Below are 27,012 nucleotides of genomic sequence, written 5' to 3'. Positions count from 1 at the left end.
TCAAGGAATGAGCCCAACTTTGCATAAGAGCATGCGCTTTTTGATACACAATTGTATTGAACCATCCATAAAAATGGGCCCAAAACTAAATTGGACTTCACATGGGTATGTAAATTTCACCATTACAATATGTGTGCATACATACATGAAAATTAAATCTTAAGCAAGTGCCCAATTTAATGCAAGACTAAACAATTTCATGCTATATTTTTTGTTCTATGATGTTTCCATGATGCAAGCAATAGTATACATACACACATACATACATAGTAGGGGACAACACATACATTTATAGCAAATAGTCAAGGATACATAATCATGTATAGTAGAAGAAATAGAAGCATTAAACATTTGTTGTGCTCAATCTATCTATATTTAACTAAATAATTAAAGAATACTACCCAAAATCTAAAACTGTTCTTGATAATCATATGATCGTCACATCTTCAATCTTAGTATAAATTGAGAATAAAAGTGTGAGCATATGATCACAATAACATATTGTTTGGATGCAAAGAATCAACCATATCAAGGAGATTAAAGTATCCAACTTTTCTAGGGTGCCTTTGCAGCCACTTATAGATTTTGTAGAAAATTATCAAATTTAGCACTAGGCAAAGTGTCTCAAATTTCATTCCTTTAAGCCAGTGGTTTCTTTTGAGTGAGCAATGTGAATATTTAAAGGTGACCAATCACAACCTATGCATACTCTCCATCTTCTTTCCTTCTTTTAATTCACAATTGCTGTTTGGATGGAAATCATCAAACATATCAAGGAGACTAATGTATCCAACTTTTCTAGGGTGCCTTTGGGGTCACTTACAGATTTTGTAGAAAATTATCACATTTAGCACCAAGTAAAGTGTGTCTCAAATTTTATTCCTTTAAGCCACTGGTTTCTTTTGTGTGAGCAATGTGAATATTTAAGGTGACCAATCACAAACTATGCATACTCTCCATCTTCTTTCCTTCCTCTTCTAATTCACAATTGCAAGTGTAATAAATTTTGAGTGGAATAGGTAAGTGAGTTATATGTAAGGTATGTTTTATTGACATGGGACAACTTGTGGTTCTCCACACCCTTTTTTCTATTTTAATTATAAAACTGACATTTTTTCAAATATAAAAGAGACACATGTTCTTTTTAGGAGATGCATCCTCCATTTCTTGATAGAGGATGATTAGAAAACATCTCATGCAGTCTAACAACATTATCCAGCATTCAAGATGTAAATTGATTATATTTATTAATTAATTGAAATTAAAAATTATGTTGTGATTTTTAATTTCAATTAATTAATAAATAAAATTTAAATATACATCTAGAAAGCTGGATAGACAATATGTGTGGTCCACTTGTCCCAAAGATGATGGTGCGAACACTGCCATCAAAATGGGAGTGAACACACAAGGTCAAATGAACTCATATTTTTTAATAAAAAGATATAAAAACTCCTGATCTATGGAATTATATGTACTGATACAGTTTCCATATTTACGGCAATATAAGCATGCTTTCAAAGCTGAATAATCAAGACAAATTATATTCAAGAACAAAAAGATGTAGACAGAGTTGTGCAGAGTCAGAAAGTATTCGGTTGAAAAAAAATAGTTCTAATAAATTGTATTCATATGCTCACTTGGTACATGTTTATTGACTTTATATAGCTTCACATGCATTTTATAGCTCAATCATCCATTATAGCTCCATGTCAAAGCAGAAATATTGGTATACCGTGACATAAAAGTTCTACTTCTGCCTGATAATTATTCTATTGTGTACACTGTATTGCTCCCAAATTTCAATGTGCTCAATAATTAATATGGTCATCCGGTGCCACTTTCAATTTCAATTTCCAAAAATGTTATTTCCAATGCCAGCTCATATCTAATAAGATAAGAATCATATTGTCTATAGAAGTACTATTAAAATAATCCACTCATCTGCCTAGTGAGAAACAAATGTTGTCTACGAGAAGCCATTCAATGCCTATTGCTCTCCTGGAAGAGTGGTGTCGCCAGGCAACTCACAATAACCATTTCCCTGCAAAAGGACAGTTTTCAAAGTTCATGTGTCTTAGCGTTATCATGATCTCTGTACCATAATAACTAATAGAAAACCAATTGTTAACAGAATCTACACGATGCCAGGAGGATAACATGGATAATGGCTACTTTGAAATCTTACCTCTCCAATCAGATGAGCAACACACCTCTTCTCAGCCAGAAGCTCATCCTCACTCTGCAGCAAATTGATAGAGAATCAAAATATATATCAAGCGATAATAAATAATTCAGACAAAATATTCTTTGCAAATTTGAGATTGTCAAGGTAAATTCCATATGCTATCTTCATTTAAATAACGATTAGGGACACAATGCTATGAACCTTCTTTATTCTTTCACGGAGGAAATCATTAATGAGAACGTCGGTTGCCAACTCATAATCTCCATCTCCCTGTAAAAGAAAAAAATATTTAGGAATTCCTCGAAATCTTATTCCCCTCAAAATGTTTTTAGAATTTAAGAGTTCTGGGTTTTCTTTTCAGTGGAATATTTTATTAAGAAATAACAGGTTTTGATGGCAGAGGTCGTGGCAGAAAGCATTCTAACAAAATCATTTAATATCTTCGATCCAGAAGGCAAACACCAACCTTTGATCTGCATGGCATGCTAAAGATAAGGTCTTCTGCAATTCCATAAGGATTCCCAGTGGTGTACACCTGCATGTTCAAGATGAAGATTCAGTATTCAGTCATTTTCAAATCTCATGAAAAGCTCAATTGTAGTTCAAAATTTTGCAAAGAACTTAAGCACATAGTGAACTAAAGCCATAGTTTAAAGCAAATAAGAGATATGGGTGTAAGACTTCAAAATATAAAAACTTGGTTTCCTAAGGATCATTTGACTATAGAAATCTCAATTTAAGTAAAAAATAAATTATATAAAAGAAGAATCAAATTTGAATTGTGTTACAAAGATATCAATATACAATTGATACTACAAAGCTGAGATCACAGAGAAATTTTTATAAGATTTCAACATCTCATTCATGATAAAGGTTATAGAATTATAAATGCTTTTAGAGATACGTTCATTAGGGTCATGCAAGCTTGTAGAAACATACAGAGGAATATTCAGAGATATTCTCATTATGCCAATTATTGTGGAAGGTTCACTGCAAGGAGAAAAGTTGGGCAATCATCCATTCAATTCCTCATGCCCTAAATGTCCCAAATCCTGTTAACATGTCTAATCTGTAATAATGCCGATGAGTGTTCATCTTCCTATGCAAAGTCACTGTTGTCATTTCATGCCTTTTCTGACCCATTGTTTATAGCCAATCCGAGGAGTCTTAAATGGGCCCTGATGTCACGTTACCCCAGTTCTTAATCAAGTCTCAAAGTCTCCTTTTTTTCATTTTTGTATTATGCAGCCATGCTTTTCATTGTCTTTGTGTGAAATTTAAATATTTCAAGTCTCTCCTAATAGTTCCTAAATGTTTCGAAGGTCTTACCAGCACATCAGAACTTTACCCTGGATCGTAAAATCTACAATTATTTCTCTTCTTGTTAAAATCTTCCTGACTTGTGTATGACACTTAGAAATTTTTCATAAAGTGATGTTGGAGGGTATTCAGGAATCAGGAAATTTTCCAAAAGTTCCTAGTTCCTAGTAATTAATAAGTTCCAACATGGTCTAAGTTCTTGTAATCACACACACACACACACATATATATATACACATATATCATATATATGTTCAATATATACAATCCATACAAAAATAAAATATACAATGTGACTTTCCATACATAAATGATAAATCCATAATTACCAATGCCAATAAATATTCATATATCGCAAATGTAATCAGTAAACTAATAACTAAAGTCTAATATCATATTCATAATTTGCAAAAAAGATAATATTCAAGTTTCAAGTCTTTTTTAAAAAGTCATAAAGGGGCGAATTAGAGTTTTATTATTAAAAAAACTATTTTAAAAAGTCTTTTTTTATTGTTTTTTAGACCCGTGGGCCCCGTTTTTGGGAACCCATGGGCCTGGGTTCACGCGGGTCCTCCTGGGTCCTCCTGGGAAGGACCCAGGGAGAACCCGGGGAGAACCAAGACCCGGACCCAGGCCAAAAGGGGAAGCACCGGTATCTTAGCTTGTAATGTCTTCAATTTTTAGGACATCATTCAGATGCACAGTTTTGTCATTCAGATGCACATTTTTATCTGTTAGCTACTTCGTGGTTAGGAGGTGATGGAGAGTGCAAGGAGGCCCCATACTTGGCTAATTTTGGCCTTGGTTGCTCTAATTAAAGTGAACTTTATATTAAAATGATATAAAGTTACTTTATTCTAAAAATAGAAATATTTTATAAAGTGACTTTATAAGGAAGGTAAACTAATGGAAATATTATATTATAAAGTTACGTTTACCTTTAGTAGAAATACTACATTAAAAGTGACTCTATAAAAGATGTTTATAAAGTACAACTTAAAATCATAAAGTGACCTCCCCCCCCCCCAATTTGCATGCCTACCTAGGCAAGAGTTTAATAAAGCTTAATTGAATAAAGAGGCCATTATTATAAAGCTTTTATTATAAATCCCTCAAGGCTGAGCGCTCAAGGAGGAATATTCCATTTAGAATCTTGGAGCCCTAACTTGGGCGTGAGAATTTGGGAAGAAAAGAGGCTTCACGGGAAGATTTTTGGCATTTTTGTTATTCAATTTTTTTGAGCTCTCAGCTAATTTTCAGATCTGCACGGAAAAAGCAGCTTTGGAGAAGTATTGGGGACGAAAAACCTTTTGTATTGTGGTGTCAAGACGAAATCCCTCTCACCAAATTTGCAAATTGGACATTCGGGAGACTACTTTTCAGGTCATTGAGGACCAATTTCAGCAGATTTAGGGTTTAATCAGCAATAGGTTGCATTTGCAGTGAATTGGAGAAGGTTTGGTGGTCAACTACAGCAAAACTTTCATCATTTATGCCAGCCGTACCACCTTCTTCAGCTAAACCGTACCATTCCCATTTAGCTTGAAGTTTGGTAAAAAAAAATACAAGGGTTTCAGGTTTGCAAATTACATTGATTCTCATTGTTAGTGATAAGGAATAATATTGCAGCAGTTATTTTGGAGAAATAAGGTCAATTGTGATCAAAATATTCAATAAATCAGGGAAATTCTTCATTCCTGGAAGGGTTCACCTGACAAGAATTCAGAATTCCATCTGGGTCTGCTTAGTACTCCTCAAATTGTTTTTGGTGATTCGTTCTAGAGTCAATAAAGTCATTTGGAGCTGATTCCACACTCAGCAAACTATTACATCAGCATGTATTGAAATTTAGTCAAATAAGGAGGCTCAACTAGGCAAGCTCAGGACTCCTGGTATGCAAATTTGCACCTTGAGGGAAATAAATTCTTTTTAGTTTAGTTTTCTATTTGTATTGTATCTTCTGTGCAACATTCTAAAAGTCAATAACACACAAGTTATCCTCAAAATCTCTTCAAAACCCAAAACATCTACACATTGGTCAAAGAATTTTATAGAAACCAACCTATCAGGTGTGCCATTCAGCAATTGGCATCTTTCAGTTCTTGACAAGTTTATCTTGCTTCTAAACTTCTCAAATGGTTTTGATTGGTTGGCGAAGCTCCAACAAGTAGAAACTTGTGTCAATGTCATAATATTGAGGACCAAGGACCAAGAACTTACACCAACGTTTCAAGCTCCCATTCAATCAGGACCAAGGTTCTTGATGATGCTTTATGTACTGAAACAAATGTTAGATGAGGCCTTTCAAAGGGGTTCTTGGTGGGTGGTGAACCTCCAACATGAGGAATCATGAGAGGAATATGTCGGAGTATTTCAAGGAACTAGGAACCTAGAACCTCCACCTTAGGTTCTAAGTTCCTAATGGACCTCTAACAAGAGGAAGAGAAGACAACATTGTGGCAAAGTCTTGATGTGGCTATGGAACTTCTTCAAGTTACCGGTGGCTGTTGAACTTCCAATAGGTTCTTGTTGGTGCCAAAGTTCCTAATGATGCTCTAAGTGCCAAAGACGATGTTATGAAGCTTCTCGAATGACCCTGAGTGGTTAGTGAACCTCCAACAGGGAGGAAAAAGGTAAGGGGAGGTCGTCGGTGCTTTCTACAAGACCAAGAACCCAAAACCTAGTTCAGTATTTTAGAACAAAGGGAATGACCTCTCAAATGTGGGACCTTGCTAACTTAAGATCAAACCTCCAATAGTTCCTATAATATCCCCACTTTGAGCATAATTGATTTGTGAACATTTGGCTCAATTTTCAAGTTTTGTTGTAAGCTTCTTGGATTGCTTTGAGTTGGTTAGTAGTGACTTTGATTCTTGGAAATGAGCTCAATAGGCAGTCTGGATCATTATGCCACTTTTAGAAGTGATTTTTAACTTTTGGTGGCTTCTCCAAACTTCTTGGAGAGGCAATCTATTTTTTGTAAATCACCTGGTTGGCTTCGACCATCATCCTAAATCTTCAATATCATGTTGGTGTGAGTAGAGTTTGATCTTAATGCCATTTTAGCGCTTTCCGTAACTCAAGTAAGCTGATTTAAATGTTCACTTAAGTTTCTAATGTTATATATTAATAAGTGACTTCTCAAGTGAAACATTGTTTAAAAAGTGATTTAAGTTTTTCAAAAGTGGATGTCAAGAGAGATAAGGGGAGCTTTGTACATGAAATGTTATTTAAATTTCAAAACGGTTTTTTTAAATGGAAAATGAATTATTATAATTTTAAATTGTATTTTTTCATCCAAAAAGCTATATAAGGAGGTGTTGGGGTTCATTTCGATGATAGAATTATGAATGATATTGTTATATTGTTGGAATAAACCTAAGTTCTTCCAAAGCTTATTTGTTACTGTCATGTCCCCTCCTTGATCATTATATATATAAAAACTAAGTTACCGGGTTTGGCCCCCTAGACCCCTGGTACTGATTCGGTACGGTCCGGGTTCAGGGTTCGGGTTCGGGTTCGGTTCGCCTATGGTTCGAACAGGGTTCGTGGTTCACAGGCCTGGTTCGAACCAAGGCGAACCCAAGAGGACCCAGGGTCGAACCCAAGAGGACCCAAGTCGAACCCAGGGGTCTGACAGCCCAAAAATGGATTTTTGTTTTGCAAATTTTTTTTTTTTTGAATTCCACTACATAAAAAATTAAAATTCCAAGAGAGAAGCACAAGTCTGTACGAAAGGACAAGTTAGAAAACACAATTCCCGTATGGTAGAATGCACCTTGATCAAAATTTTGACTTCTTTGGCCTTGTTCTTGACGTCTTGAAAAAGCAGAAAATTGATGCACGCAATGGAGTTCCGTGTGGGTTTGAAGGTTGTAATTTGGTGGCTACCCCGGGACCCTGCGAGGGGCGCTGCCCCTCGACCCCGCTGGGGGTGCTGCCCCCAGACCCCCACAAGGGGCGCTGCCCCTTGACCCCATTGGGGGCGTTGCCCCAAACCCCCATTAGAGAATCCATTTAATGATCAAACTTTAAATTGTTGAAAGTTGAAACAATGATACTTGAATATTTTATCATTTTGACATTAAGCTTGATGTATATGATGCTGTTATGGTATGATCATGATGCTATGATTACAAGTTTATGTTGGTTTTGTTGTTTATATGATGCTATGTGACATGCTAATCTCAATTCATGCTTATAGGCTGCATATATATATAATTTACATGTTTTTGTACTAACGAACCCAAACGAACCCAAACCCCTTTTCAAAATCTTGCCGTACCGGTGTACCGGGTTCTTCGAACCCGAACCGGTGCCTGAACCCGAACCGGTAACTTAGTATAAAAACTAAATGAAATAATAATTATTAATATAACTATTATTAATGACAGATTAATTGAAATTATTAAATACTTGTTTATTTATTAATTAATTAATATTCATTAATAATAATATTCTAAAAATATTCAAATCAGAATAAATTAATATTATTATAAACATTACATATAGACTGTTGCTGTTTTGAATGAAGTCTTTACACATTCAAACCAGCAACCTTCAAAAGGACTAATAACTCATTTTAGCAGACTCAAGTCTTAACAAAATTAGTAAACAAAACCATTTCTAAAGCCACAATGGATAGGCACTAATCCCTCACGATTCACACAGCAAGACTATCACCGATAATTGCAAAGAAATCAAGTGAATGGCAACGATAGAAAGTAGAAAGGTATTGGCTATTATCGTAAACACAAATCAATAAATCGTAAGCAATGGCGATTTAATAATGGAAAGGAACTGATAAATGAAAGAGCATGGGATCAGCGATTACTACAGGCAGCAATTAAACATCTACTTAGTTAATAATTTCGTGATGCTGCGATTTTCGGGTAAAGAAACGAGTATAAATAAGTAGAAGTCAGCGATTGAAGATCAACATTGATAATGAAGCCAATTATAACAGCAACCTGTATATGCAAATAATAATCTGATATATAATAGCGATCCATATATATCGATGCAAACAATCTTAAGTGAGGACGATGCCTTCCTTAATGATCATTAAACAAGAGGCGATAATGATAGGCGATTATTAGTTAAGAGCAGATAATAAGCTAGGAAGGGTCGCCACCTTGCAAATATGATAACCATTGAGGGGACACGAGCTTTCACCTACATCGAAGGGTATTTATACCAGCAGATCAACCATTTCAAAGTAGGAGGATAGGAGATATTAATAGTCAACAAGATTGTCCAGATCAGAGGAGGATATCATCTGCAATCTTCGAATAAATGGGAAATGACTATATATAGTCTGTGCCATCGATCAGATCAGAACTGAACTGTTAATTAAGTTACAGGCAATAACACCTTTGTTCTTGGGGTTATGCATAGGGGATGTGCTTAATACGTAGGCCTAATATATGAAGTCTGATAATGTCTGTATGCAGAAATTAATAGTAATATTATTATAGACTGCAATACGTATGAATCATATTTCATTTTATATAATGGCGGACCAGATCTGACACATGTCAGATCTGTCTGCCTTACAGTGACTGCTATACTAATAATACATGTTATTAGGCAGCCAGCAAGGATAGGAAAAGCTCAGTGACCGGTACATATGGAAAGGATTTCTGATTTTATGGAATATAACAGCCAATAATCTATATATTAAATCCTATATGAACTTAATTAAATTAGTGGCACAAAAGCTGAAGAAGCAATTAATATCTAATTATTCAAACAGCTTTTATATATATATATAAGTTAATGAATCAAAGGAAACCAAATTCAGTTTGCACAAATTGTTGTAATACTGTAAACTCATATAGTACTAATAATATAAGGGATATAAGTATAGTTAGATGCTCAGTAAGGGGAGGAATATTATCAAAGAAGTTTGAATTACACCATTGGCAGTCAACTACTGTTACTGCAGATCAGTGATTGGTGTCAGCATCCTATGAGAATAAATTCCCCTTCCCTCATTAGGATTAGGAAATAAGCTAAGATAGAACTTAAAGTAATGAAGGTTAAATGGGTTATAATACTAATTCATGTAATAATCTAAGAAAATATGAATTGAAGCATAAGAATGTATAATAATATATGTTAATTATTAGTAATTGGCAGCCCTCCTATTACGGGACATTACAGTTACTTGTAGGAATATTCCTAAAGAATCCCTACAAGTCCTTTGTCTTATTTGAGTTTTCACAACTCATTTTATTTATTCCAAATATGTGGAATATTAGATTTCCTCCTTAAGAGGATGTTGACACATTGCACCCACATATTGTGAATGGTGACATTCATAGAAATTGTAACTCCTCTCCTCATCTCTATTTAAGAGATGCTTCTCCTCTCATTCTTCATTTCATAGCATTGTAATAAGCTTCTTGCTCTCTCTCTCTAGGCTTTGCCTTCATTCATAATACACAAAGGTTCTTTCTTTGCTTTTCCCCTTCCAGAAGCTCTTGTTTCTCCTATTCATGTTTGGGTGATTGCTCTCAAGTTTCTCTTCTATCTTGGTTAATCTTACTTCAATCAATAACTTACTTGGATTTTCATTTTTATTTCTTGCTCTTGTTATTCCTTTCAGATTGCAAGTTTTTTGGGTGTCATTAGCACTTTTTTTAGTAGTTTTTGGAGTATTATAGAATATGAAATGATGTCCAATGGGTTTCCTAGCTGGCTGTATAGCTCTCCTATAGCAGGCCGTACCTCTCATTTTGATTGATAAATGCTCTAATCAATCGATGATTTCAATTTTGACAAGCGTTGGTGTTTTGTTAACAGGTCGTACACTCTAAGGAGGATTTAAGGCTGTTTTCAGACCGAACTATGTCATATGTTGGCTGTACCACGTGTTGAGGAGTGTCTGGAAGCATGGCATGGGAAATAGAGACCCAAGCACTATCCTTATTTGATGTTTAGTGTTTCCTTTGGTATTGCCTAGCCTTCCTTTAATGCAACCTCAATTTGAGTGGGAAAAATCAATGTTTGATGATTTTGTTGAGGGTTTTTAGATTCAGCCTAGTCGCTGGACCTGCAAGTGAATTTTTGTTTCAGACTGGCAAATTCGTTTTTCTATTGCTCAGTCTTCTGTATGGTGTTTCTGGGTGTTCTCTACAGTATTACAGACCTGTTTGACCATCATACGGTATACCAACAAGAAATCTTCTATTTCAGACCTGCAACTTTGCTTTGCTGATGCTCAGTCTACTGCATGGTGTTTCTGGGTCTTCTCTGTAGTAGTATAGACCTGTTTGACCATCATACCAGAAAGAAATATTCTGTTTCGGACATGCAACCTTGCTTTGCTAATATTTAGTCTACTATACGGTATTTCTGAGTGTTCGCTGCAGTAGTACAAACCTGTTTGATCATCATACCAGCAGGAAATCATGTGTCATAGACCTGCAGCAGCTCCTATTTTCTCTATCCAGAATACTTTCTTTGTGGGGGAATTGATTACATTGATTATCTAAGTTCTTTGGCTCCATTTTGGGGTATCACAGCAATCTATATTGTTCCAGCACTTATATCAGCAGTTAATCAGTGATATTGTTGCACATGGACTAATCTTATAATGCTTTGGATGGTTATATAGCCGAAGGCTGTCATTTCTATGCACTTCATTTTGTACCACTAGATGGTAGTACCACCAATGGAACTGATCTTGGTTATTTGCTAATACTTACGCACTGAGTAAGTGGTTTATTGTAATCACTCACCACTGAATAGGTGGAAGAGTAGTTTTTAATTTTTATGTTTGTAATAGGTGGAAGAGTAGTGGTTTTTTGTAATCACTCCATGTCAATGCAGATTAGCTCTAGGACAAAACCAAAACAAGTGCTTAATAGTTTCCAAGTGCCTATAAGATGTGTGATGTTGCATGATTTAATTACAACTTAAAATGCATATTTTAGAAAAAATAGAAATCAATGATACATTTCTAACAGTGTATCTTACTATTGAATAAAACACATTACTAACAATATAACTCACCCCTGAAGAAAACCAGTCCCCTGGAGGAGTAGGGATGACGAGTGATTTTACAGCATCTACAATTGACACAGCTGTGGATGCAGCTGAAGATCTTCCCCACTTCTTTATCAAGACACCTCCACGCTGCGTTTGAGAAAAGAAGGAAAATAGAAAGGAAGTTGAAAACTACTTAGTGCCACTATCAATGATAATCACTAGTTAATTCCACAAGTGTACAATTTGGTGTTCATCTCTTACAACTACACATAATCTCAGTAAACGAAGCATAATGGCACAAGTGATTTCTACTCTTATTACGTAGATCACTTGCAGCTTCATTGATGAATTAAATAAGAAGGTTTCACATGAAATCTGTACCTTCTGAACTTTTTCAGTGAATTCTTCTTCCAACCATTTGGTATCGGTGATAATTTTTGGGACAGGTATTCCATGGATTTTTGCATTGACAAAATCTGGAACCTAGAATTATTATAGCACAAATCAATGAGAAAATAATTGATTGTTGTTATCAGAAAAAAGAATATCCGTATCCTTTGTTATGCAGGCATGGTTTGTTCCACTGCTAGAACCTTAGATTCTGGATTTGAATGCTTGATGAGACTGTTTATGCAAGTGTACAAGAGGATAAAACCCAGAAAACACGATTCATCTATTTACTTTTCCATGAATTTCTGCTAATAAATTGGTATGCTACAAGGATAACTGAATCCCAAATAAACAGACAAGAATTTCGAACCTGAGTTGTCGAATGATTTCCCCAGATTGTCATGTTTGATACATTATCATAGAAAACTCCAGCTTTGAGTGCAAGCTGTATCCAGAAAAGACAAATCAGAAATAGACCCTTAAATTGGCAAATCAGAAGAAATTACTGACAAACATAGGCAGGCTGGACATACATAAAAAGAACAGCAAAAGCATTTGATAAAAGAAAATGTATAGATATGTCCCATAAAATGAGACATGATTTTGGAAGAATGTATACCTGACATTTGGCTCTATTTTCATCGAGTCTTGTCAGTGCATGAAAATTCTTAGGGGGAATATTGGGAGCATTCTTAAGACAAATCAGGGCACTGCAATACAGAAATAGATTAGCCTCCAAAGTTTATCACAATAAAGAGGATGTTGCAGTTGTTTTTCTATACACAACAATATGTACAGCTCTATATTCTTGAAAAGGTGGCAACTATATTTTCCATTAAAGTTCAATTGTGAAAAATGTAAACTCACTTTGTGTTGCATGGATTGCCAACAACAATGACCTTTACATTCTGGCTTGCAACAGCATTAAGAGCCTTTCCCTGAGAATGTTATTACATTTTAAATAACATGAATTTATATTTATATACTATAAATGCTAATCAGTGAATAGCTTGAATAAAGCATCTAAATTTATAGATTTATGTTTCTATTCGAATGAACTAACCTGCTCTGCAAAAATTTTTCCATTTATGTCAAGCAAGTTTGCTCGTTCCATTCCAGGACCACGGGGTTTTGCTCCAATGAGAAGAGCCCAATCAGCATCACGAAAAACATCATAAGGATCCACACCTATGCTAACCTCTCTCAGCAAAGGATATAAAGAGTCTTCGAGCTCCATTGCAACACCTGACAAGTTTTATAAGTTCACAAATCAGCATAAAATATGACACTTGGTCTAAATAACATAAGATTGCAGAAATTTTTTACAATGAAATTTAATCATTTTGGAAACAGGAAACTCAAAAACCAGGCCATTAAGATTTTGATATTGAATAGAAATATTGCAGCTCCAATTATATCTATTAAATTCAAACTTGGCATTCATATTTTTTGATGTAGGAGCACCGGTGTAGTTCTTACCGGTCTGAGCAGTTAACTGTGAAATTGCTTGGAGATCGTGGCATTTCTTCATGTTTGAGAGTTTAGCATTGTGGATTTGGATTTAACTCCTTGAGTTCGTTGTCTTTATCGTGTTTGAGATTCATGGCATTTGGATTTGATTCCGTTGAGATATTGATTCCGGTATTGGCTCGGTTGATATGTTCTTACCGGTTAGTCTTCCAGTGTGTTGAGCGAAGTTGAATCGGATTGCGGTTGATTTCCGTGACTTGCGGATCATTGAGTTATGTTTCTTGTGCCTTGTCCGATGTTCCTGGAAGACTGCGTGATGTTTTGTGCATTGGAAGTTGTTCTTAATGATTTGAGCCGACATGTTATTGTTTACACGTTTCATTATGAACCGGTTGGTCTTTGGGCCGACTTGATCAAGTTATTATTGTTTGCGGATGGTATAAATAGAATTTTTGCAAATCATTTGAGGGGAGACAGAAAATAGAGGAAAGAAGTTTGAGATCAAGCGAAGATGTAGAACTGGCGAGATTTTGGTCCTGTAGGACTGAAGCCGGAAGGGCTCAGTTCCGGATTAGGGTTGAACCGATAGACTGCTATTGGAGGCCAATTTGATGTGTAGATGATCCGTGGATCTTATATTTGTATTCTAAGCATTGTTTGTATCATGGACTGCGATCCAGCATGTGGCATATGTAATTCATTGATCTGTTATAAGAATTGTTCATACTGTTTACTGGTTATGTATTTTGTGCTGTTACCGGTTACCAATATATCTTGCATGGTGTTTGTGTTAGGCTGCAAGGATGGGATGTCCTTCATTGGATCTCCCTACCTTGACTGCATCATTTTTCCAAATGGACATTGATGTGATCCCCAATAGAATGACAGGCTCAAAAGGAGCAATGTGATGATGCTCCATAAGGGGGTGAAGAAGTTACTTGAAGGGATTTAGAAATCATTTATTATGGCATTGTGGCGTGCTTAAAGTGTACTAGTGGATAATTCATGGAGAAAGTTGATACAACACCTATTGGTTAGGATTATTTTTTGTTGGGAGTTAGTGTTCACATGGGTGTTTAAATTAGCATTATATGTATAATAAATATTAATTTGAAAAACAATTTAATATTATTGTGAGTGTAGTTTGTTAGGATGTTTGTTGTATGTGTATGTAGGGATATGAGTTGTTAGAAGTTTAGAACAACTCATATAATAAGGGAGTGATTATAGGAGGTAGAATTACCTTCCTATAATAAAGTAAATGCAAATCTTATATATACATGCTGTATTATTGAACAAAAATAAGAAATTGAAAACATATTATTATATGTGCACTCTAAAACTTAATATTTTTCCATTTGATAACATGTATACATGTATACATGTATACATAAAAGTATATTTCTTTGTCTATGTATAAAAGAACATAAACCTAAACACATAGTAACCTCCCCCAACTCATCAAATGTTCATCATCAATGAATTCATTACAGCATATGGTACTGTTGTGACGTTTTCACACATCACCCCATTGCAAATGGGGACCCCTGCTTTTTTTTGCTTTCTAGGGTTTGTTTTTAGTTTTTTTTAGGGTTTTGTCAATTAGCCTTTGCATTTTGAGGGTTGCCTAGGGGATCACCTAGATAGCAGGTTCTTCTTGAGTTAGGTCAAGTTGGTGAGTGATGAAGTCTGGAATGTCCTGGTCCTGAAATTTGGCTAAGTCTGAGAGTCCTTATCCTGAAATTTGGCTAAGTCTGAAAGTCCTGATCCTAAAAATTGGCTAAGTCTGAATGTCCTGATCCTGAAATTTGACTAAGTCTGGAAATTGAAAAACCTCCAAAAACTAGATTTTGCAATATAACTCCTGGAGGTCTGAAACCACTCTCAAACATCCTGAAAGTATATATGGAATATAACTTAAAGTACACTTATACTTAAATGTTATATTCCATAAAAATTATCCTGATAGAGAGTTCAAAAAGTCAAATTTCGCTCCTGTCCTTCACGGAGGATCCAGAGCGAATTTCGCTCCTGACCCTCTCAGGAGGTCCAAGGCGAATCACTACCGTCCCTCACCAAAGGTCCAGGGCGAAAAGGCTTATTTGAGTCATTCCTGACCTTGTTTGGTCAAATTGGAACATCAAAGGCATGGTGGAGGACGAAATGAACGTGATAAAGCATCCAGATTTGATTAAAGACAATGAAATGATGGAGTTTTGCCTAGAAGGGTAATTTCGCTCTTGTCCCTCACTGAAGGACCAGAGCGATTTTCTTTATATACACATTTTTAGACCTTTCTTCGACTTGAACTCTTATTCATGGCATGTAACAAGATGAAATCTTCCCTAGCCAAGACATTTCATGGTGAAAAGTGAAGCATTTTGGCCTAGAAGACAAAATTCGCTCCTATCCCTCACTGAAGGACCGGAGCTTGAATTTCAAATTTGCACTATTTTTGCAAGATCAAAATGATTTTATGATTTGAAGAGATTAAGGAAAACATGATTTGTGCGTTGAATATATTTGAGTGGTCCACAAGCAAGGAAATATACCAAGATGACAAAAGACGCTCCTGTCCCTTGCTGAAGATCCAGAGCGATTTTCCAAAAGTACAATTTTCTTGCAAGGACAAAGCAAGTTTTGTGATTGAAATGAATGGAAGAAGGTGTGTTGTGCCCATTGAAGATAATTTGGAGGGCTAGCAAAGGACGGATAGGCTTGGATTTGCAAAATCGCTCTTGTCCCTCTGCAAGGGACCAGGGCAAAAAACCTAATATCTAGCACTTCTCTCCAAGTTTGGACAAATCTAAGCCAAGGCGCAAGTTTGAAATGAGGTTTAAAATGCCTTGAGGTGGAATTGAGATGCAAGGATTACGAATTTTAATGACAATTTGCAAAATCGCTCCTATCCCTCTCCAAGGGTCCAGGGCGAAATTTCTAAGTGTGCCCATTTACCTTGCATTTCGAGATTACTTTTTTTTTTTCCAAGACTCAAAGGGGAATGGGGAATGATGTTCTACGCTTTGGAGTAATTTGAAGATTGAAGTGATCAAGAATTTATGCAAAGGACTCAAGAGTGCTCCTGTCCCTCACTGAAGGACCAGGGCGATTTTTACAAAACCAATAACTTCCCTCCAAGGTTAAGCTAAGGCAAGATTGTGCAAGGATGAAAAAGTCTTCTAAGGCATGGTGAACAAAGATTTGACTTCAAAATTTGCTAATCCTAGGCTAAAATGCAAAAGGCGCTCCTGTCCTTCACTGAAGGACCAGGGCGAAAAGCTTTGGAACACCTATTTTGCCTTGCAAAAACAAGTTAAACATGTATGGAATGGATGAAAGAGATCATCACTTACCCCACAAGGACAAAAGTCCTCTAGATTTGTAAGCTTCGAGGATCAAAACCCTTGTAGTTTTCAATGCAGTTACAAACAAGGATTGACAATGGGCTTCAAAAAATCTCGGTTTCCATGTTTCAGTTTCGTGTGAGAGGTTTTCAATGTTTATTTCCAATTTTTAGTGATGTCTTTAGGTTGCCGGTTCAAGTTCGGGTTCCGGTTCCGGTTCGAAGAACCCGGTACGCCGGTACGGAAAAATTTTGAAAAGGGGTTTGGGTTCGTTAGTACAAAAACATGTAAATTTTATATATATATATATATATATATATTTTGATATTTTTGAAGCCTATAAGCATGAATTAAAATTTGCATGTCACATAGCATCATATAAACAACAAAACAAACATAAACTTGTAATCATAGCATCATGATCATACCATAATTGATAATAGCATCATATACATCAAGTTTAATATCAAAATGACAAAATATTCAAGTATCATTGTTTCAACTTTCAACAATATAAACTTAAAGTTTAATCATCAAATGGATCATCTAATTCATCATCCTCCTCCTCCTCATTGACATTGACATTAGATAAGCCAATGCCACTTGCACTTGCACTATAAGTTGGCTCAATTTCCGAGTCATCAAGTGTCAATGCAAGAAGCTGAGAAGCAGGAGCATCCAAATCAGTATGCTCTGGCTCTATATCCCACATCTTAGTTTCCCCTTGTGTGTAGTCATGTTGTTTGTGTGAAAGAAGACGTAGGTTGGAATGCACATATACTAAATTCTCCGTTCTTTTTGATAGCAGCCTATTGCGCTTTACTGAGTGGATGAAAGAGTATGTGCTCTTTTTGATAGCAGCCTATTGCGCTTTACTGAGTGGATGAAAGAGTATGTGCTCCAATTTCTTTCTGAAGCAGATGAACTAGCAACCTATGAAGACAAAGTAAAAAATTAAAGTTATACATTAATAAAAATAAAATTACTAGCAACCTATGAAGACAAAGTAAACTATAAATAAACTAAAACTTGTAAATTTAAAATTTTAATTAATTAAACTTACTTGCGATAAAACTTTTATAGCGAGGGGTTGTAGGTGTTGGAAGCATGTGCCATGGAAGTACCACCAGCTATGAGCATCCTTCTTGGATCTATGACGAAGTGCATCAACACTTAGACCATTCGCATTTGCAAATTCTATGAACTCATTTGTAACAACATCTCGCAAATCATCATCGGGATATAGTCTAAGAAATGCTGCCTTGTACCCATCAGATACTTCTAGATCTCTCCATGGTGGAATCCTTCCTGGTTTATCAAGAAACTGATTGCTATAGTACTTAGGTGTCAAGGCATAGGCAAGAAGGTGCAAAGGAGTGGTCATCTTATTCCACCTCTCTACAATAATTACTTCTAGTTCTTTGAAGAATTTCTCCTGAGGATCATTCTCTTTTTCATTTATAGTGACCTTTATTTTTTCAAGCATTGAGTCAATGCCATCATAAATCTCACGTATGCAAGGCCTATACATGTCTGTATAGCGAATCATGCTCATGATGGGCTCAGTGATACTTAGGAGATATGTAACAAGATCCCACCATTTCTCATTCAATATTCTATACCTAATTTTTTTTGCCCTCTCAGTGCTACTTTGCTTCCATACAGTCCAATTGGTGCTGATCACCATATTGCATAGTGCCACTCTAACTTTCACAAGTCGTCTTAAGACGATTGTGTTTGATGCAAAACGGGTCTCAGCAACCTATAACACAAATTAATACCAAATGATTAAAAAATAAAGCCAAACTTTAAAGAAGAATACACAATATAGCTTACACAATGATATTATGAACATTGAAAATTCAAAAAAATCAGAAAATGTAAAATTAAATTACTATTTCACTTACCTTCAATAGCTCCAAATTCGAATAGGTTCTAAAAATCCCTTGAGACATGTGGTGGTTTGTGATGAACATCTAGATGTCCTCAGCCTTTGCATACACATCTCTGATCCATTTTATTTTTTGCCCAATCCTTTGTAGCATAAGATTGAGTGAATGTACCGCACAAGGTGTCCAAAAGATGTGATCATAGCGTTGCTCAACCAACAAACCAGCAGCTCTACAATTTTTTGCATTGTCCGTTATGACTTGGACAAAATTGTGGGGTCCCACAAACTCAATGGCAGAGATGAGAATTTTTGCAATAAATTGGCCATCTTTTATTTGGCCCTCACAATCCACAGCTCTCAAAAACATTGCCCCTTTAGGGGACACCGCTATGACATTGATCAAGGGACGGTTTTTAGCATCTTTCCACCCATCTGAAACAATTGTTACACCTGTCTCAACCCATGAATCCCTTATGGGTTTCAATGCATCTTCAACCCTCTTCACCTCTTTCTCCAATAATGTTCCACGTACCTTCTCATAACCGGGGCCCTTGTACCCTCTTGGTGCCTCATTAACACTTTTTATCATTTGCTTCCAATATGGGGAGCGAACAACATTGAATGACAACCCATTTGCATAAATGCACCTTACTATATCTTGATCAGCATTGTCTCTACTCTCATTTTGGAATGCGATTTCTAAAGGCCCCTTTGTTCTTTTACGTGTCAAGGGTGGTTCACTTTGAGGTTCATTTGTGGCAAAGAAGGGGTGGTCTTCTACTACAATACTGGGATTAGAAGGGCCTTGCATTCCCTTTGTTTTCTTTGATGCGGTTTGGTTCAATCTACGGGCTTCCCTCTCTTCTGCCGCCTCATGCTCCCTAATATATTTCATCACTATCTCATCTGGTATAGGTTTACCATTTTTTCCAGGGCATTTTTTGATGCCTCTTCCTTTTATTCCACACAAATGGCCTACCACCCGATAATATGAACTATTACGTTCAATATCACATCCATGGCATTTCCAACGGAATCCCCCAACTCCCGGAAGTTGTTTTATAATGTCCACATATTTCCATAAGGAAGAATTTGGATCATTTCTTTGTTTTGCAATTATTTGTTCATTGCCAATGGAGGAAGATGTAGATGTCATTCTAGTTCCTATGGCAAGAAATAAAATAAACATATTCAAAAACAAAAACTAAATAATGAAAAAAAATTCAAGTTTCATGTTTGACAATTTGTGAAACAAAAATAGTTGGAAAAAAATGTTTAAAAACCTACCTCTTGCAGCCAATGGAAGCTTGAAAATGTATGGAAATGATGCTGCAACACTTGTTGAAGCTTCAAAAATCAGTCTTCAACTCCTCTTTGATCTTGGAAGCCAAATTTTGTTCACCCTTTCTTCAACCTGCTCTCATAAAACTTTTGTTTGCAACACAAATGAGGTGAAATGAGTCATTAAAATGTTTTAGAAGTCAATTTTAGGTTATAAATTTCACTTTTTACAAGGCGGAATTTGAAAAAAAAATTAAATTTGCCTTATTTTTTGACTTTATGGGCTGCCCAACCGCCCGGGTTCGACTGGGTCCGCCCAGGTTCGACCCCGGGTTTGACTGGGTTCGACTCCACTCTGGGTTTTTCGAACCCTGGTCGAACCGGACCCAGTCGAACCCACTCTGGGTTTTTCGAACCCTGGTCGAACCGGACCCAGTCGAACCCAGACCCGTACCAGGGGGGCCCAGAGGCGAACCCGGTAACCTAGGGACTCACTTCAACTTATTTGCTATAATTTTGGATTGATGATAGTTGAATAATAATGATGCATATTCTTAGAAGTTTGTTGGAGATACCAATCCCCTTGTAGGCCATACTGTTATAGATGGTCATAAAAAATTTCCTTGCAAAGTTTTTGAAAAGATAGATCCTTGAATGCAGGCCAGACATCAGTAAAACATTCTGCTAAAGAGGAGTCACTGTTGAGTATGATAATCTGACCAATATTATCTTAAAAAGAAACTCCATGACTCCATACTATTTCCCTTTGAAGCTGTACATGCTCAGCATAACTCCAGTGATTCTTTGTAGGGTATGAGGAATACAATCATTGTTTGTGTAGACAAATATGATATTATTTGCATGATTTTTGATGATTATTAATTTCTGATGTGCTAAAATCTTATCCTTTCTCTAGGCCATACAATTTGACTAGGACATGATTATCCATGAGTTGAGCGCTGCATATCTATTGTTTTCTGATGATTATTGTTGTTTATCACCCTAACTCGGATTGTATTTGTGGATTGTTGTTGAGCTTAGTGATTTCATAGGCCATGGAATCCTTAAAAGGGAGTTTGGTTTGTTTAACTGCTACAGGCTATATAGACTGGTTTGCAGCCTTTACCTCTCCCATCTTGTGTCATGTCCCCTATTTTGAAATTATGGAGATAAATGAATAATTAATTTAAGCTGTCAAAAAAAGATATATATATAAAAAATGACATTAATTATTTAAAAGGGAAATTGCTATTAAGTTGTCAAAAACCAAAAATGACAAATCAAAAGATAATTTACATTTAATTATTTAAAAAGATGTTTTAAGTGATTGTTTTAAGTGCTGCTAGACCATGGTGCAAAAAAGTGTTTAAAAATGTCACTATATTTTTTTGTAACTTTGAAGAATATTTATCAAAACAGAAACTTAAATTATTTTATTGTCTCAAAATAAAGTTATAAATAAGACAACTGTTTTCAAAAAGTCTCTACATACTTTTTGAAGCAATTATATTTTTCAAGAAAGAACATGCGCTCATCTTCCTCTTTTCCCGAGAACAAAAAGAAGATTGTTCAGAATCCTTCACCAAACCCTCAAGAGGTTTGGTTAGATCTTCCATAAAAAGTACAATAAACCTCCTCCTTTGGGAGATATTAGTAAGCATCACTAACAGTTTTTGGAATTTTGCTACATAATTTTCCATAGAGTTGTATAAGCTAGGCCAGCTACCTAAAATGCATCTCAGAATATTTTCTATCAAATCAACCGATCAATCTTCTACTAAACTCATCATAGCTGTTGATTAGGTTGACCCTAGGTAACCAACTGGTAGTACCACCACAAATGAACTATGCTTTCAAGAGGAAGGATGGCAAACTTAATGGCTTCTTCTTCAAACATTGGTTTGAGTGAAAACTATGTCTAGCTTCTGATTCCAAGCTCGAGTTGTACAACTATTTGATCCATTGAAGGTGGAAAGAGTAAATTTTCCTAGTGTGTTGTAAATCCCTGTTATGTTAATTTATCGTAGGCCTCATTTCTCGGCCCATTTCTCATCTTTGAATTGCATAAGTTTGTGAGTGACATTTCTATATGAATCTATAGTGCAAGGGATCTTTATTCATTGAAGTGAGTTGTAATATCATCTACAACTAGATTTTTCTCCTCCAACATAGGAGGTCCTTCTTCCCTTTGTAAGAAAGTGGATTGAAAGGATCTAGCTACATAACCAATCATGGTCCTATTTTTATTGTTGTTGTTATTGTTTATTAAAGTATTCACTTCACTAATATGATTTTGGGGTGCTCTAGGGATATATTGAAGTTTTCAATTGTTTGAACCAACTGGGCCATCATATTTGTCAATTGTTGTTGGCCTTGAATAACAACATCAAATCTTTCATCCTCTTTTTCTACACCCGACATGACTCTCTTACCTCTTCCTTACATTCAAACTCTTCTATCTCTACACCATGATGCTCTTATTTTACATTTTGATGTTTTAATGATTGAACCTTTCTCTTTAGGTAGTAATTTTATGATTCCTCTATTAATACTGCTATCCAAGGTACCCATTTTAATGGCCTCATTATACACAAGCAGGAGATCCCCTACCCAATCTATATTCCTTTCATAGAATTTTGTAGGTAGTCCATTAACTCTTGAAAACTTGTCATTCTTAAAATATTTTATAACCTTAATAAATTTCTTGTTTGCTGAATTCTCTATTCAGATTAGTAGCCTCCTTTTCACGAATTTTCCTTGGCATGATTTTCCCGCAAATTCTTGAACCTCTTTGCATTCTAAAGTATTATCATTAGCTGTGGATAAATTTTAAAAATATGCTTTGAACTCCTTTTTAATTCTACTAAGATCATTAATTTGCATATTTTCAACCTAGATTGGTGTTTACCGCTACAATTGATAAATTAAATACAGGAAACAATAATGTATCTAACAATGCATACTAGACACAATAGTAAAATATATCTTTATTTGCACATGCAATTATTACAAAGAAGAAGACCAGAGATGGTCGGCTAAGGATTAAAATTCACCCATCTATATCATACTACCTTCCTTGGTGGCACACAACATATTTAAAGGATCTGACAGTTGCCGAGAGGTACACAACCATCAACCAACCGACACATTAACTACCCAAGAGGGACAACCCACTTAATACAAACAATTAATACATTGGCAAATATTATTGAATATAACCATGCCGACTACACCATCCTGCCCAAAAGAAAAAGTATTCCAAGCGACAAGTAAACATCAAGTAATATCCAGAAAGACTAATGCCAGACACTGCCTTGGACTGGACGTCGCCAACATGTAGTGTACTTGCCAAATCAAATGGGGGGTTCTGGGGGAAGCACCACCAACGAACTCAAGGGGCAGTGCCCCTCGCGGGGTCCCAGAGCAGCGCCTAGGGCGCACTCCTTGTTGCGATGCAGGGCGGGGTCGAGGGGCAACACCCTGCAGCCAACCCCAAATTACAGCCTTCAAAACCACACAGAACTGCATGGCGCACATGATTTTTGTGATTTTTTAAGACACCAAAAACAAGGCCAATGATCCTCCCTGTGTACGGACTTGTTCTTATGTACAGGCTTGCGCTTCTCTCTTGGTTGTACGGTGCATAGGTGTGCAACTTGAGACTCCCTTCATCCAACTCAACACTTCCACTGTACGATACATTAATTACGTCATACGACTCAAGAACTCTCTCGTATGGTGCAACACTTCCTCCGTACGGTGCAACTCTTCCTCCGTATGGCCCAACAACGCCTTCGTACAGTGCAACTCTTCTGCACGATTCACCAATTCCTTCATATTGTTTGTACAAATTCTTCTTTCATACGATCCTCTCCACCTCGTATGCCCTCTTTATTTCCTTGTACAAATTCCATTTCGATACAACTTCCTTTCTCTCGTACGGATTTGTTGATTTTATTTCTTCATACAACTTTCTCGTACGCTATCCCTGTTTGCAGAACCGTATGGCGTACGGCCTAGACCATACAGATCATCGCTTGACACTTTTTCTCGTACAGCATACAAGGTTGATGGGGATGTGGATGTCTTTGTGTCTCGTACGACGTGAATTGTGCAAAACTTCGTACGGATCCCTCCTAGCTGCCATTTGGTTCCAACTTTGTCTTGCACGGTATGGTCGGTACGGTGATCTCATACCCATACGACTTCGGATTTCCCATACGGTAACTCTTCTGAACTTGTTGTACAACTACTACCTCTACATCTTTGGTTGTCCGTACAGTTGAACTTTCCAGCCTCTGTGAATATGCTTCTTCTTCGCACTTGTGCTTCCAATAAAGAAAAATGACTTTGGATCAAATTATGAGGGCCTCCCTCCTTTGGCGTCTTTTTCCTTCCATATTCCACCTTCGTACTGTCAGTTGTATCATCCATAACGTTACATGCTTTGATCAACTCCTCTTCACCAAGAGTTGTAGCTTCAAGGAAATTACATGTTGACAGAAATTCCTCATAGTCCTCCATTTGCCAGTGAAATAATCCATTCGAGGAACTCATCCCATCTTCAGAATAATCTTCCAGTTCCAATACCCCTTCGTCGTTTGGTTCCACGCCTTTCCTTCCTTCATCCATACCGGACTCTCCATCTTCAAACTCTAATTCAGAGGATGCCGACTCCTCACTCACCACTTGGTTTCTCAAGTCGATGATGTACTTCCTTCCTTTACTCTCGATCGAGAGTGTGTTCCACTTCTAATTGTGATTTGCCTTGGTAGAAATCAACCATCCCCTCCTGAAGAGTGCATTGTACCCCTTCTTCTGTGACTGGATGACGACAAAGTCCACATAAATTGTTGTCACAATCATTACTTTTTGTGCCATCAACATCCCCAATGGCTTGATTCCATGTTGGTCGGCACCTACCAAATCAAAGGTCAATAGCCATAATGTTGGTCTTCTGAGGCATTTTCAAGTTTCCTCCGGCAGCACATTGACTCCCGAGTCATCGTCGATGATGGTATTTGTTCACTTCCTCCCTATTATCTCCATCTCAACAACAACCAACTTCCTCCCAATGCTAACCGTCAACAACATGGGATCACTCGCCCAATTATCATCAAGTGATGGTTCCACTACTAGCTCCTCTTTGGGCTTACATTCATTTTGGTCAACTGTGTTGGTAATTGCTACTCTCAGTTGCGGCATAGTTTGAAGAAGGTCTGATACCTTGATGGGTATGGTGGTTGTTTGTAGCACCTGTTGAACTATATTCTTCTTTGACTCCCGTAATGACATACTTGCAGTTCCATTGGAGGTTACTCGTTCCTTCACCAATACTTGTTCTAGTTCAACTCTGGATTCTCGGAGTCGTTCCTTCTTCGTACAAGCGTCTAGGTACATTGCCTTCTTCATCTGTGCTCTTGTGATTGTTAAAACTACCCCATCTTGTTCCTCGACATCCAACATATTGATACCCTTTTGCTTCGGGCAGTTGGTGTCTTCATGGTCACTTGGTCCACACCATTTGCACAATAATTGTACGCTGTCTTTCTTGTTTTGGTAGTCTCTCACAAAGTGTCCCCATTCGCTACATTGTCGACACTGTATGATAGGACGCCCTCTGGAGTCATATTGTACTTGATTTCACCCTCGTTGATATCCATAACCGCCTGGCAATACATTCTATGATTTCGATGGAGTGGACTCTCCCTATGCAAAGAGTACTTGCGTACTCCTTGTCTTCAAATTGTATGGACACTCCTTTATCGAATGACCCATCACCTGATAAATCTCACAAAACATATTTCTAGGACAATTACCTTTTGTGTGCCCCTCACTTTTGCACTCAGTACACTATAGTTCATTACCTTCTTTGCTGGTTCCTTTCTCGGCCTTCAATTCTTTCATCATTCTCATCATATCCTGTTGTAGGGCCTGAATGATTTTGGATTCTTCATCACCACTCCCTTTGGTGCTCTCATCATCACCCATCTTCCTCTTCCCTCGGGAAGATGTTCTGTTTTCACTCTCAATGTCTATCACCCAATTGTATGCATCAGCGTACGAGGACGGAGGCACTACTTTCATCTTCTTGTGCAGTGAGGGGATCAATCCCTCAGTGAACCACCTCTTCTTCAACCCATCGGCTGGCCGGTTATCCATCTTGTTTAGCAGGTCCTTGAGCCTACGATTGTAAGCCCATACTTTCTCATTTTTCCCTTGCTTCGTATTATAGATTTCGGCCATGATCTCGTTGTCATCCCTCAGGAGTTTGAACTCCTCAAATGCCTTTTTTCAGTTCACTCCACCCGACCTTGTCCTTAGCATCTAGGTCTGTGTACCAATCAATAGCAACTTCCTGAAGTGGTGGGAAATGCCTTTAGCCAATAATCTTGGTCATTTAGGACCTTCGCCTCCCATATCGTTATACATGTTTTGCAATGTTGTACGGGATCCTTTGATCTATCACTTGTAAATTTAGGGAGTTTTTGCTTCTCCCGGGTGTTCATTGTTTTCACTCGGAAGGTATCGAAGGAGTCTTCTTCTTAGTTCCTTGGCAGGGGACAAGTTCCCGCAAATTGGTCCTGCTTACTCCCTTGTGTGTCAGACTTGAGTGGACTGTTCCGCTACCATGTTTTGGTGCTTTCCTTGCACTCTCGGCCACGCGCGCATCCTCTACACGTCCACCTCCATCCCCAACACTTCGAGTACTTCCAAGCTCTTACTCGTTCTTGTGCTCCCTCCATCCATGGGTCAACAGTTCGAATCCTCCAAATCTAGTTTCCCCAGATATGGATAGATGGCAGAATATGTCTATGAGTTTACGGTTTCCCTCATCGTACTCATTTGATGTTGACTATACAGACGAATGGTCTAATTGTCTGACCGGTTCCTCATGAAATCTTCTTCTTTGTTCTCTTTGCTTTGCGATCCTTAAAGATCATCAAATCGCTTGGTCTTGACCGCTTTGTGGCCTCTTCTCGCCTTTATTGGGGTCCAAGGGCATGAATCACTCAAGGATTACCTAGTTTCTTTTAAGGCAACGACGCCAAAATGTTTACCGCTACAACCGATAAATTAAATACAGGAAATAATAATGTACCTAACAATGCATACTAGACACAACAATAAAA

The 27,012-nt window shown here is 37.0% G+C and overlaps 1 protein-coding gene across 3 annotated transcripts in view; it reads right to left on the bottom strand.

The window, feature by feature from the left end:
• Positions 1 to 1,598: 1,598 nt before the first annotated feature.
• LOC131048648 (malate dehydrogenase [NADP], chloroplastic) overlaps positions 1,599 to 27,012 on the bottom strand; it is a 113,364-nt gene continuing 87,950 nt past the window's right edge. For 2 of the 3 annotated variants that reach the window (XM_057982685.2, XM_057982684.2), the window contains 10 exons: positions 12,957 to 13,138; positions 12,761 to 12,831; positions 12,513 to 12,603; positions 12,264 to 12,338; positions 11,885 to 11,986; positions 11,528 to 11,650; positions 2,655 to 2,723; positions 2,390 to 2,458; positions 2,189 to 2,242; positions 1,599 to 2,044 (listed from right to left, as the gene is read on the bottom strand). In XM_057982685.2, the coding sequence (XP_057838668.1) occupies positions 1,991 to 2,044; positions 2,189 to 2,242; positions 2,390 to 2,458; positions 2,655 to 2,723; positions 11,528 to 11,650; positions 11,885 to 11,986; positions 12,264 to 12,338; positions 12,513 to 12,603; positions 12,761 to 12,831; positions 12,957 to 13,138 (890 nt within the window). In that variant the 3' untranslated portion in view covers positions 1,599 to 1,990. The remainder of the gene's footprint in view (positions 2,045 to 2,188; positions 2,243 to 2,389; positions 2,459 to 2,654; positions 2,724 to 11,527; positions 11,651 to 11,884; positions 11,987 to 12,263; positions 12,339 to 12,512; positions 12,604 to 12,760; positions 12,832 to 12,956; positions 13,139 to 27,012) is intronic. The other variant, XM_057982686.2, reaches the window with a different exon arrangement.

This window comes from Cryptomeria japonica, chromosome 1 (genome assembly GCF_030272615.1).
Source record: "Cryptomeria japonica chromosome 1, Sugi_1.0, whole genome shotgun sequence".
Classification (NCBI taxonomy): Eukaryota; Viridiplantae; Streptophyta; class Pinopsida; order Cupressales; family Cupressaceae; genus Cryptomeria; species Cryptomeria japonica.
This window is presented reverse-complemented; position numbering and strand designations above follow the sequence as displayed.